The sequence below is a fragment of the Mastigoproctus giganteus genome, chromosome 5 (genome assembly GCF_048544385.1).
Source record: "Mastigoproctus giganteus isolate SK-2022 chromosome 5, ASM4854438v1, whole genome shotgun sequence".
Lineage (NCBI taxonomy): Eukaryota > Metazoa > Arthropoda > Arachnida > Uropygi > Thelyphonidae > Mastigoproctus > Mastigoproctus giganteus.
In genome coordinates this window covers 181133187-181146227 of record NC_143579.1, presented here as the reverse complement: position 1 = coordinate 181146227, position 13041 = coordinate 181133187, and the positions used below count along the sequence as shown (strand labels likewise).

The 13041-nt window shown below is 36.7% G+C and overlaps 1 protein-coding gene across 7 annotated transcripts in view; it reads right to left on the bottom strand.

Annotated features, from left to right (window-relative positions):
• The window catches only part of MED15 (mediator complex subunit 15), a 442919-nt gene extending 430295 nt beyond the window's left edge, over window positions 1-12624 (bottom strand). For all 7 annotated transcript variants that reach the window (XR_016546979.1, XM_090374288.1, XM_090374289.1 and 4 more), the window contains exon 1: window positions 12531-12624. Coding sequence is in view for 6 of the 7 variants with exons in the window: in XM_090374288.1 (XP_090230414.1) it covers window positions 12531-12607 (77 nt within the window). In the remaining variant the exon portion in view is untranslated. The remainder of the gene's footprint in view (window positions 1-12530) is intronic.
• Window positions 12625-13041: the final 417 nt, after the last annotated feature.

Below are 13041 nucleotides of genomic sequence, written 5' to 3'. Positions count from 1 at the left end.
CGTTTAAGTATTATTTTTTTTTTTTAATTTTTTCTTTTTAATAACGATGATTAAACCACGTGATTAATTACGATGATTAAACCGCAACCACGTGACATCAAAACGTGATATCAATATTGCGTGCCACGCACTTCGTGGCACCAGTGTCAGTTGTGATCTTGAGGACGTAATTGACTCCGCCCACTGGGTGGAGCCGTCTGCCTTCATTCTCTTCATTCTCATTGGCTGTACCCGCAACTGAATCTCAACCGATTGCACAAATCATAATCAAATCTTTTAAACAAAATCGATCACCTCTCATAGTAAAAAAAATAAAAAAATTAAAGTGCTCCAAAAAAAAATAACCAGCTTGAGATTATACAAAATTACAAATTGTATTCAAATCCTTTGAATAAAAACTATCTTCTCCTACAGTAAACAAAAAAATAATAAGCACTATAATAATAATAATAAATAAATAAAAATAATGTGAAAAAAAAACAGCTTGGGGAAATTTCTTTAGTATTTATTGCTCAGCTTTTTTTCTCAAAATGATCCTTTAAAAAACACAGTATATTAAGCATTTTTCCTGATAGCCTTGACCTTATTTGTGTTAAAGAGACCAGTGATCGAAAACACTCTCAGGTTGGACACTTGTTGGTTTAATGGTCAGCAGTGCTCTATAAACTTTCTCCAGCTTTTCACTTCTACTGCTAGTTGCCTCCAAAATTTTAAATTCTTCACTGATTTCCAATTTACTCGGATATTTTGAATGCTCTTCAGTTAATATCTTTATTACACTATCATACTCTCGCATGAGTATATCTCCAACATCGGAACTAGACGAGTCTTTGTTTTCTTCTAAAAGAAAAGTTCGTTTATTTTCAGTTTCTTCATTCAGCGTTAAGACTCCTTCGGAATGTTTTGCAAATAATCTCTGATAAGTCTCTTCAGCATGCTTTTTCAAAACTTGCTTACTTGGAAAATCGAAAGTTGTTGAACGTGAATCTTCTTTCCTAAACTTTTTGGGGTTGTGTAGATAGCTCAGCAAAGCCAGTTTGGCAATTTCGTCTTGCATTGTAACGTTGCAAAAGGCTTTGGTGAAACTTTAAAGCAAATGGGTTTTCTGCTGTATCAAGCTTAGCAAACAGAAATTCTATTAAAGACTCTGCTTTAAGTAAGTCTGTATCTTCTGAGGTTATAGCCTTCAGAATCATTTCAACTGGTCGCAAAGTTTCACATAGCAATTCAAGTGTTTTCCTGTCATCGTCAAACACAGCTTCAGTTGACAGTACTGCACATAGAGCATTTGGAATGCAATTTTTCAATTTCAAAAATTTCTCAATCATATAGAATGTGCTATCCCATCTAGTCTTGCAATCTAATATAAGTTTATATTCTTTCCCATTAAATTTTGCTTTAACAAAATTTTGTAATATGTCATTTTTGGTAGGCGATTTTCGAAAAAGCTTGCAAATTTTTCTGACTTTGTTAATAGTTTGTGCTAATTGACCATTGGATTGAAGAAATAAATGATCTCAACAGTAAAGTCGGTTCGATAAAGCATGCCTTGCTGTCTTTCTTCAACATCTTCATCATCACTACTTTCTTCATTATTTTCATTTTCTTTGGGAGACTCAAGAGACTGTAGCACCATAATTGATTGATTTTTCATAAAGTACATCTATAACTGACAGATGTATACAATGGGCTATACATTGTTGATGATTAGGCGTAATTTGCTTGCCAAACTTAATCATCATTGCTGCTCCATCGGTGGTGCAGGCAACAATATCCTCATCCAAGTTCAAACCAAATTCCTTCAAGTGTCCATTCACAATTTCCTCAGTTCTTCTGCTGTCAAGTGAACCATTAATCTCAATAAGACCTAATGACCAATGATTGTCTTTTGAATGCACATTTATATTCATATACTTTTTATTTTGTATAGACGTATATTCGTCTAGAATCGATGAATACCATGCACCCAAAACCAATGAATTTTTGAAATACTGAATGAATTCTTTCTTAGTTTTATAATAATTCACAACCATATTTTTAATTCCATTCACGGAGGCTGGTAGTCATTTATTGGTGGTCGTTTATACAATGAAGCCTCTGAAGGCTTGATTGTATAAACTCACTCTTGGCAATTGAATTAAAAGAAAATCCATCTAAAGCAGCTAATGTTGAAATCTCTTCTTCCATAGATTTTTTAACGATAAAGTTTTCTAATGTTCTTACCATTTTTACGAGAGGTTCACTGTTATCTTGTTTAATGTCAATCTGATGCATTTTCTTTAAATGCAACATCAAAGATGATGTAGATCCTCCAGACGACTTCATTATCTTCTGACATTTCGAACATTGCGCTTCATCTTTGCTTTTCGAGCAAAATAATTCCATACATTTGATTTCATCTTAGACATATTAAGAGTAATAAATATTAATTAGTAGGAATTTATATCACCGACAATTTTAAATAAAAATATTGAAGATAACAAAGGCACAATAATATGCGTCACTCCCGCAAGCACTGAATGAAGAGTCTAAAGGCGCCTCCGTAGCCAGGTGGGAAGGAGCGGCAGTGCGTAGCACACGCTTCTTGATTAGACCGGGGTTCGAGCCTGTCACCACCAAATACGGAGGATGCGGAAAGGTCAGGGTATGACCACCGCATATCCCGGAGCAATATGGTCTTAGTTGCTAATGCTCCTAAAAACCAAATAAACAACAACAACAAGAGTCTAAACAAGGCAAGTTTCAAAATTTTCATGAAAGAAATTTTTTATTTATTTACTTGCAATTTTTTTTCCCCCAATTAAATCTATTGTATTTTCAAAATTACATAAAAGCTAAATTTGGTGAAGCTGCTTTTTAGAGAACATTTGATCGCAAATTTAATAGGAATAAAGAATCAAAAAACTTTCTACGATTAAATTTGATGCAATATTCAGCGAATCTGTTTCTAGTGGGTAACCATCAATAAGGTGCATTCCATAACTTGCCTGGCGAACAAGATAGATGGAATGGAGAAATGTTGAGCATTTTCTTTTACGCTATCGCTCAGACTCACTCAGTCGTAAATGAGTACACCTGCATCGTGCCATGATATAGGTGGGAAGATAAAAGGTACCCCTCCTAGATTTGGGCCACTTGCCCATGAGATTCGTACCTAAACATAAAATAAAATAAAATATAAAACATGTTTAAAACATAAAGCAGTTGAACGACCCAGACAAATGAACAAACAAAAGAAAATGCGCATAACAAAAAACTATATTCGAGGGCTAACTAAGAAAATATTTGAATCCGGTTTTAGAAGCTCGGTTTCGGTTTTAACAACTAAATATGAAAACCAATTTAACCGGTTTTATAAAACTGGTTTGCAAGCCCTAGTACCCATGGACTGGAGATGTGCAAATGTGACCTCAATTCACAAAGGGTGACAAGTAATTACAGACCTGTTATTTTAACATCTGTTCCAGGGAAATTTTCAAGAAGCACTGCAGGATCATCTAGACAAGACTTCAGTTATAACTCAGACACAGCAAGGTTTTGCTAAGGGGAAGTCTTGTCTGACCAATTTGATTGGATACCATGATGTGGTCACAAAGCAACTGGACGCAGGGAATAACTTTGATATCATATATTTGGATCCTAGAAAGGTTTTTGATACTGTTGCACATGAAAGACTGCTGCACAAATTGGAGCAGTGTGGCACTGGAGGCAAATTGCTGCTATGGATAAAGGGATGATTGAGTGGGAGAATACAGAGTGGTAATCAATGGACACTGCTCTTCATGGACTAATGTTATTAGTGGAGTCCCTCAGGATTCAGTGTTGGGTCATTTGTTGTTTTCTGTATTCATTAATGATACTGATGATGGTATATCAGGCTTAATGTCCAAGTTTGCAGATGATAAGAAAGTTGGCAGGGTTCTTAATGACACTAATGACAGTACGCTGCTGCTGTTATTTGGTTTTTAGGAGCATTAGCAACTAAGGCCATATTGCTCCGGGAATATGCTGTGGTCATTCCCTGAACTTTCCACATCCTCCGTATTTGGTGGTGACGGGCTCGAACCCCGGTCTAATCAGGAAGTGTGTGCTACGCACTGCTGCTCCTTCCCACCTGGCTACGGAGGCACCTGTACGCTGCTGCAACTGGATCTAGAGAAGTTGAGCATATGGGCTGATAGGTGGCAACTGAAGTTTAACATTGACAAATGTAAAGTACTGCATATGGGAAGCAGTAACCACAGAGTAGCATATGAACTGTGTGGTACTACACTGAAAGCAGTAGATAATGAAATGACCAGGGGATAATTGTGCATGGAGATATGAAGTTTTCTGAGCAGTGGAGGCAGTCTGCAAAAGTAGTTCATGGTGTCTTGTCAATGATATACAGGAATTTTTCTAGCAGGTATAAGGAGATGATTATCCCCTTGTTTAAGGCAATGGTCAGGCCACACCTTGAGTAGTAGTAGTAGTAGTAGTGGCATGTGATGCAAGAAAGCAAATGTATGAGCTTATGCAGCATCAGCCAAAAAAAAAAAAAAAAAAATCACACCATTCCCTCCAAATGCCTGTCCAGTTCCTCCTTAAATTTATTCAACCTATCAACTTCCACAACGACAGATGGAAGTTTGTTCCAGCAATTAACCACCCGCTGGCTTAAGGAAAATTTCCGCACATCTATCTTTTCTTAATTTGAATTTATGCCCCCTTAGATTCGTAATCTGAACAAATGGAAGGATCCCATCAGAATTCAGCATGCTCAACCCATTCAAGGCCTTATATACCTCAATCAGATCACCGCGCAGGTGCCTAGTCTCCAGTCACTGCAATTTGCAGAACTTAAGCCTCTCTTGGTAAGAGGATCCCTTCATTCCCCTCACCAATCTTGTTGCCCTTCTCTGTACACGCTCAAGTAAATCTACATCCTTCCTAAAATGAGGCCTCCAGACCTGTACACAGTACTCAAGCCGTGGCCTGACAATTGCCTTATACAGAGGGATAATCACCTCCTTTTCCCTGCTAGCAAAATTCCTATATATCATTGACAAAACCCCATGACCTGCCCTGGCAGCCTGTCTGCATTGCTCAGAAAACTTCATATCTGCCTGCACAATTACTCCCAGGTCTTTTTCATTTTCTACCACCTTAAGTGTAGTACCACACAGTTGGTACATTTCTCTGGGGTTACTTCTACCCATATGTAGTACTTTGCATTTGTCAAGGTTAAACTTCAGTTGCCAATTCTTAGCCCATCTGCCCAAATTATCTAGATCCTGTTGCAGTAGCACACTGCCATTACTGTCATTAACAACCCTACCAACCTTTGTATCATCTGCAAACTTCGACATTAAGCCTGATATACCTTCATCAATATCATTGATAAATATACAAAACAACAGTGGACCTAACACCGAACCCTGTGGGACTCCACTAATAACATTAGTCCAAGAAGAGCAGCACCTATTGATTACCACCCTCTGTCTTCTAGCACTTAACCATCCTTTTATCCATTGTAGCAACTTACCCTTAATACCATTCTGCTCCAATTTGTACAATAGTCTTCCATGCGCAACAGTGTCAAAAGCTTTCCTGAAATCCAAATATATGATATCAAAATTATTTTTCGCATCCAGTTCCTTTGTAACCACATCATAATATCCTATCAAATTTGTCAGACAAGACTTTCCCTTAACAAACCCATGCTGTGTCTGAATTATTGCTGCAGTCTTGTCTAGATGATCCTGCAATGCATCTTTAACCAGTGACTCCATTATTTTCCCGGAACAGAAGTTAAACTAACTGGTCTGTAATTACTCGTGTCACCCTTCGATCCCCCTTTGTGAATTGGGGATACATTTGCACATCTCCAGTCCGTGGGAACCTCCCCTGAGTCCAAGGATGCTCTCATAATTATGGCTAAGGGTTTGCTTAGTTGCTTTGCCGCCTCCTTTAATATAACTGGATAGATCCCATCCACCCCAGGTGCTTTTCTTACGTTTAACTTCAACAATTTCTCCTCCACTTTGCTTTCAGTTATTACAAAATCATTAAGTATCCTGCTACAATTTGATAACCTTCTGCCATTTTCAAACCTTAATACTGTTTACAGGTCTGGAGGCCTTATTTTAGGAAGGATGTAGAGCTGCTGGAGCAAGTGCAAAGAAGGGCAACAGGATTAGTGAATGGAACATAGGGTTGCTCTTATGAAGCAGCTTAAATTTTGCAAATTACAGTGTCTGAAGACTAGGCACCTGTGAGGTGATCTGATTGAAGTGTATAAAGCCTTGAATGGTTTGAGCATGCTCAATTCTGATGGGATTTTTCCTCTTGCTCAGAATAATCACCTGAGAGGGCATAAATTCAAATTGAGGAAAGACAGTTGTAGGATAGATGTGCAGAAGTTAGCCTTTAGCCAGCGTGCGGATGATTGCTGGAACAAACTTCCATCTGTCGTTGTAGAAGTTGATAGCTTAAATAGATTCAAGGCAGAACTAGACAAACATTTGGAGAGAGTGGATGGGTGAAATTAGATATATTTTTTTTTTTTTTTTTTTTTTAACATTGCTATATAAGCTTGCTTTCTTGCATCATGTGTCTTTACTAATGCTAAATTCTTTTTGTGAGATGTAAGACAGAACTGAGATTTAGAAGGATTGAAACCAACTAAGTTATCTTTGCTGCACTAGAAAATTATCTGGAGAGAAGCATTTAAGGAATTGGTAGTGGATATTCAAGAAGTTGAAGCTATTTGTGCATGTCAAAGTTTCTCAAACTGGAAGGTGGAATACAATGCGATATCATCAGTAAAATTATGGATAGGATCTCTGGTTAATGGAAGGAGGTCATTAAAATACAAGAGGAAAAGGGTGGGAGCAAGAACTGAATGTGGAACATCAGCATTAATAGAGAAATTAGAAGACAGGGGCCATCTACAATCACCTGCAGTGAGTAGTCATAGAGAAAATTGGATACACAATTACAAAAAATAAATGGCAAACCATAAGCTTCCATCTTATTTTGAAGATATTTATGCCAGACATGATCAAAAGGCTTTGAAATGTCAAATGCAACTGCTTGAGTTCCACCAAATTTTTCAATTGAATTTGATCATAGATGGGTAAGATAAGCGAGAATATCACCAGTGGATTAACATTAACAGAATCTATACTGGCAATCCACACTGGATTGCCATAATGGCAACTCAAATTATCTAGAAACTTTCCAGATGGAAGGTTTCTAGATAATTTGAGTTAGTGGTTAATTGATTTCTCATTACTTTAGAAAGAGTAAAAGTAAGTGCAATGTTGACGATAATTGGATGGGTGGGGATTTGTCATCCTTTTTAGGAACTGGCTGGATATGAGCAAATTTCCAAGCAGAAGGGAAAACCCCTTTGGTATAAGAACATGAAAAAAGGAACACAGAACAGGATTAAGTTCAAGAGCACAGTTTTTAAGAACAAGTGTGAAACACCATCAGGACCCGGAGCTTGCTTAGTATCAAGATTGTTCAAAATCCTTCTGACATCCTTTTGATGGAAGACCACAGGAGGCATTGAATGGAGTGTATACTGAGAATGGTGAGAGGTGGTTTACCAGGATCATCACTATACGATTTGGAAGAAAAATAGGATGTTGGCAGGCCAGCTTTCTTTGGCTGAAGCAGCAATAGAACCATCTGGTTTTGACAGAGGTTGGAAGAAAGATGGGCAAAAAGTTGCTGCCAAATAGCTTTGGCAAATGACCAGAAAGCTCAACTACCAAAAAGCAGGTTTTCTAATCTTAGTCTATACAAAATGTAGTTTGGACTGATTAATAACTGCTTTACAATTGTTGCAAACTTTGGTGTAGCCAGAAAATTAACCTGAAGATTTGGTAACAAGCCAATTGCGATATGCAACACTGTTCTCTTGAACAGCCTTATCACTCAAGAATTGGAAAACCAAGGTTTAGATAACGAATGAGATTTTACGTGGAGTGTGAAATAAAGGATTCCATCCCTACAAGAATGATTTCACTGGCTCGATCTGAGTAAACGTTAAAATCAGAAGATTTGAAACAGTAGTCCAACCAAGGAAAAGAAATCTTGCAGATCCTATTTTCCATTCTTGTAATGCCAAACAACACGAAGTTGAGAATCACCACGAGGGAAAAGCTCCATTGGAGAAGAGACCATCACCAAGTTGTGATCTGAAGTGCCTAGAGGACTACTCACCTTGACTGCATACTTAGAAGGGTTGTTTGTGAGAAAAAGATCATGCATATTGGCTGCATGGTTGGAATTGTCTGGTATTCTGGTAGATAAATGAACAATCTGTGCAAGGTCATTAGTAATTGCAAAAGCATCTCGACCAGCTGGGTCTGTGTGACTAGAAAACGGAAGCCAGCTGGAGGGAGTTGTGAACATTAAAATCCCCAAGGAAAATTACCTCACTTTTAGGAAAGTTTGATTGGAGAAAGTCAGGTTTCAAATACAGGAAGTCAAAGAGTTTCAAGTGATTAGTGGGGGGGGGAGTATGATAGAGACAACAGATGAATTTGATAGAATGTAGTAGAGGTTTCACACCAGAGAAGATCAAAAAGAGGAGAAATTTCGAAATTACTAAATCTCTGACAAGAAATATCAGAACGGCCATATGCACAAATACCACCTATGAAATGAAAGGAATCATACAGCGAATAATTCAGACAACTGAGATGCACAGTAGTTGAATCAACTGATAGCTGAGATTCTGTCAGAAAAAGTACATGGGGTTTGGCACACTAAGTGGAAATAGGCATCATTCAAATTAGAACTGAGACCACGTATATGTGTGAATTGAATGAGGAAGTGTTTGGGAGGTTCAGATCTTTTCACAGATAAGTTTGTTCTATTAGTTTGGCAATTCATGATGTAGTCAGCAGTAAGGAAAGGTGGGGAGGACATGCTGTATGAAGTAATGAAATTTTTGGATATGGCATACACATGGCAAGAATATAAGAATATAGCCAGCTCCTTGACAAAACATGGCCTGGATACTGCTCCCTGCATTCACACTACTCGGACTCACTATCTGGCAGAGTAGAGGCAGTGAGGTGATCCAGAAGCCTCCTAGAGAGTTACCAATAGGCTTGTTGGACTAGCTGGGAACACCGTTTTAAAGCTGTTCCCTTGAAATGTAAGGAAGATTTGATCTTGCCATGATGTCCATCATAACCTCAAAAGACACAAATCATACTGCATGATGGAAGTGATGGGGATTTGTCGGAGCTTTGCTCTGGAGACTAAACATGGGCTCCACCACTTCAAGCCTCCAATAAACAAAGTGGTGGTATTGCATTGGTTGATGAATCATCTACCACCTAGAACAGGCACATGTGAGGAGATCTGATTGAAGTTTTTGAGGTTTTGAATAGATTAAGCTAAATGTTGATGGTATCCTTGTTTATTATTATTAGTAGTAGTAATAGTAGCAGTGTATGATACAAGAAAGAAAGTTATCCCTTCCAATAATTTGTATTAAGGAAGGATAGTTGCAGGACAAGCTTCCATCTGTTGTGGAAATGGGTAGTTAAAATAAATTTGAGGAAGAATTAAACAAATTATTAGAAGGGATGGAAAGGTGATGAGGAATTTTTTTTTTTTTGGTCGATGCTGTATAAGAAGCTAGATCCTTTACATCATTTGCCACTATTATTACTATTATAATTCCGCTTTTTATAGTTTAAACAAAAAAAAAAGAGATAATCGAGAAATTAACTATTTTGACACTAAAAAAAAAAAAAAAGTTAAATATTTCAATAAATGAATACATTTCAAACGCTTCACCAGGTTGTTGTTTACATGCACCAATGAGTAAGAATAAGGATTGGAAATTCACCTTCATCAAAGTGCTGAAGCTATGTCATAAGAGGCTTCTCTAATCCAGTGTCTAGCATTCTCACTGACTATTGTTCTCTGTCCCCCTTCCATGTTCCACTTACCCTACCTAGTTTTATTGTTGAAAAGACCATTCTATAATTCTCCTATGTTTCCTTATTTCTGTTTAAAGCAAAGAAATACATTTCAAGAATTAAGCAGGCTAAATAACTTGGTGTAAAACACTCTTATTTTTCATTTTTGCCACCACTTAGTGTACTCTACCAATTCAAATTTTTTGGTGTTCCCTTTTGCCATGTGTTCGTTGTGTTCATCAATAGATATATTCAAGCCATCCCACCTATGTATAACACGCCACAGTTACACTTATTTTTGTATGTTACATCTATTATAACTGGCTTTTTTTGCTTTTTTTTTGTCGATGCCTTTTATGTACAGAATCACACTGCTCTTCCTGTAAAATGGTAGTGCTTACGAGTTCCTGGTTTTTGTATTTATTATTATTATTCATTTACAAAAAAGTGGTGCTCATTCTTCTGGCATGCATCTCGTTCGGCTGGGGATCATGCATTCAGACTGCTGAAGGTGAGTGTTGATTTAATTTTTCTTCCTTATTTTATTTGACTTTTTCATTTTATTTTTAGGCTGCCTTGGTATTTAGGGGCAGAATTGCACCCCGACTAGTTTAGCCTTAAGAAAATAGCAGGAATTTGTTATATTTGAAACTTTGTTGAATCTTCCTTTTTCATAAGTCTTAATAATTCATTCACAGTTATCCGATTTTTTTGGTAGGCACACTTCAGTTGTTACACAATGTGAAACAATGTGAAAGTGGTGGCTTTTTAAGCTTTCTAGTAGAAATCATTATAGGTTTATAGGTAGTAGATGACTCTCATTGACCGGTGCAATACCACCACTTTGCTTATTGGAGGCTTGAAGTGGTGAAACACATGTTTAGTCTCTAGAGCAAAGTTTCCGGCATCCCCCCCCCCCATGGTACTAAGTACTATAGGTTTTGATACCTTTTGTGTTTGGGGTTTTCATAAAAAAAAAAAAAAAAGAAAAAGGTAATGTCTTTAAATTTAAAACTAAACTATATTCTTAGCTCTATTCAAGAGCAAAGGTAAAATATAGTATGAAAAACTATCCATATACTACAAGAACCTATCAGCAAACTGCTTTCTGCTAAGTACTGATTGATCTGAATCATTACATCAATCTATGACATTATACTTTTTTATGCCCATGTGCCAGTGAGTTTTCCAGCTGTTACTTGCACATGTCACTCAATCATGTACACTTGCACACTCTTATTTTCTATTAGGATATACATTGTTAATTTTAGGCAGACTACCTGTGAACTGTGTATTAACAAATGCAATGAAATATATCAACCAAACAGCATACCTTGCTTTTAACTTGACATTCTGCAGAATTTCAGTTATCAGTGACTCACCTGATATTATATTTGGCACTTCATTTATGATTAATTACGTAAGTGAATTACCTTCCTGAATTTTATAGTGGTGCATTGGGGAAATAGTACTCTCCCATATTAAGATCAGAATATATCTGTTAGAAGTTCTAAATATACAAGGGCTATTCAATAAAAAAATTATAATTTTTCATGAACAACCGTACTGGCTGCTGTTTCTACTTGAGCTGTGGAATTTAAGACCAAACCAAGCTGCATCACATAGCAGCTGTGCAGTCGATTTGTGAGCACGGTGTGACCTTGGTGGTCAGTCAAGTTTATGCCTGTTCAGTTTCACTTGCATTTCAATAGACGTGCATGCATGTCATATGCACGTCTATTGACATGCAACAGACGTGCAATTTTCATTTTTGTTAAAAGAGGCTTATAGTGAATCTATGCATCCATGTAGCACAGCTTGCAGGTGGTTTAAAATGTTTGGGTGAAAATTCAGTATGCAGTACACCTTGTGTTATGCTACATGGTGAGCAGAAGGCTGCACGAAGAAGAACGTGAACTGAGAAAAATAGTTGTAATTAGAAGGAGAAAAAAAAAAAAACACTTATAAGAGGGGTCATGTTTTTAATTGGCTTTCATTTTTGTTTAATGAATAAAGGTTGTTTTTATGCGACTTCGGGAGGTATTCAAGCATAAACATGTTGTTGGCCAGGCGTACCGGAATTACCATTACTATTAATAGTGGCAAATGATACAAGAAAGTAAACTTATATAGCATCAGCCAAAAAATAAAAAAATAAAAAAAACCACTACTACCCACCCCATCTGTTCATCCCGTCTAATAACTTTCTTCCTCGGTATGACTATTTTCAAGTCCAATAAAATTAATGGGAATAACCAGCTAGGCACAACATTTACATTAAATTACCACCAATTCGGCAATAAAATATTACTTCGCGAACTAGATGACCAACTAATGACACGATGTGACGGCATTCAAACTTTATATAAGCAGATTATATAAACTGTTCGCACAATACTCTGGTATTGTGCGAATCAGTTCAAGCCAATATTCATATTCCGTTATCTATAATACTGCAACTAAAGCATTTCGTTTTTCATGACGGAAATAACAATACTACTAAGTTAGATACATGTTAACATAAATATGCTCACAGTGCGTCAAGCAAGTCAAAATATTTCTGTATTTATCTTACTGCTGTAAACTTCCAATACTCACATTTTCCCACGGACATTCTGTCGAAAATTTTGCGATCTCCAGTCACTTTGACTATCTGCCATCTTTCTTCTACCCATCTACCACCTAGTGCCAAAGATAGTACCACATTGATTGATTCAAAAGCTAGTAGTAGTCAGTGTTGCCATTTTAGCGGTTTTCCCGCTAGATTTAGCGGAATTGCTTCAGGTTTAGCGGATTAAAATATGAAATAGCGGATAGCGGATTTTTTAGCAGGAAGAGTATAAATGTTTAGCATTTTATATATTTTGGCAATGTAACATTTAAATTAAGAAATATTTATTTAACAAATATTAAATTAATTGTTCAATTATTTAATTAACAATAAAATATTTCATAATTGAAATGTTTTATTGATATACATCGTAAACATAGTAGGGATATCATATTTCATAGGTTTTTTTGTTTTTTTTTTATAAAGCGAAGAATCGGTTTTATATTATTCTGGAATTTCCCTGAGGAGAACCACAACAATTTTACGTAGTTACGCCCG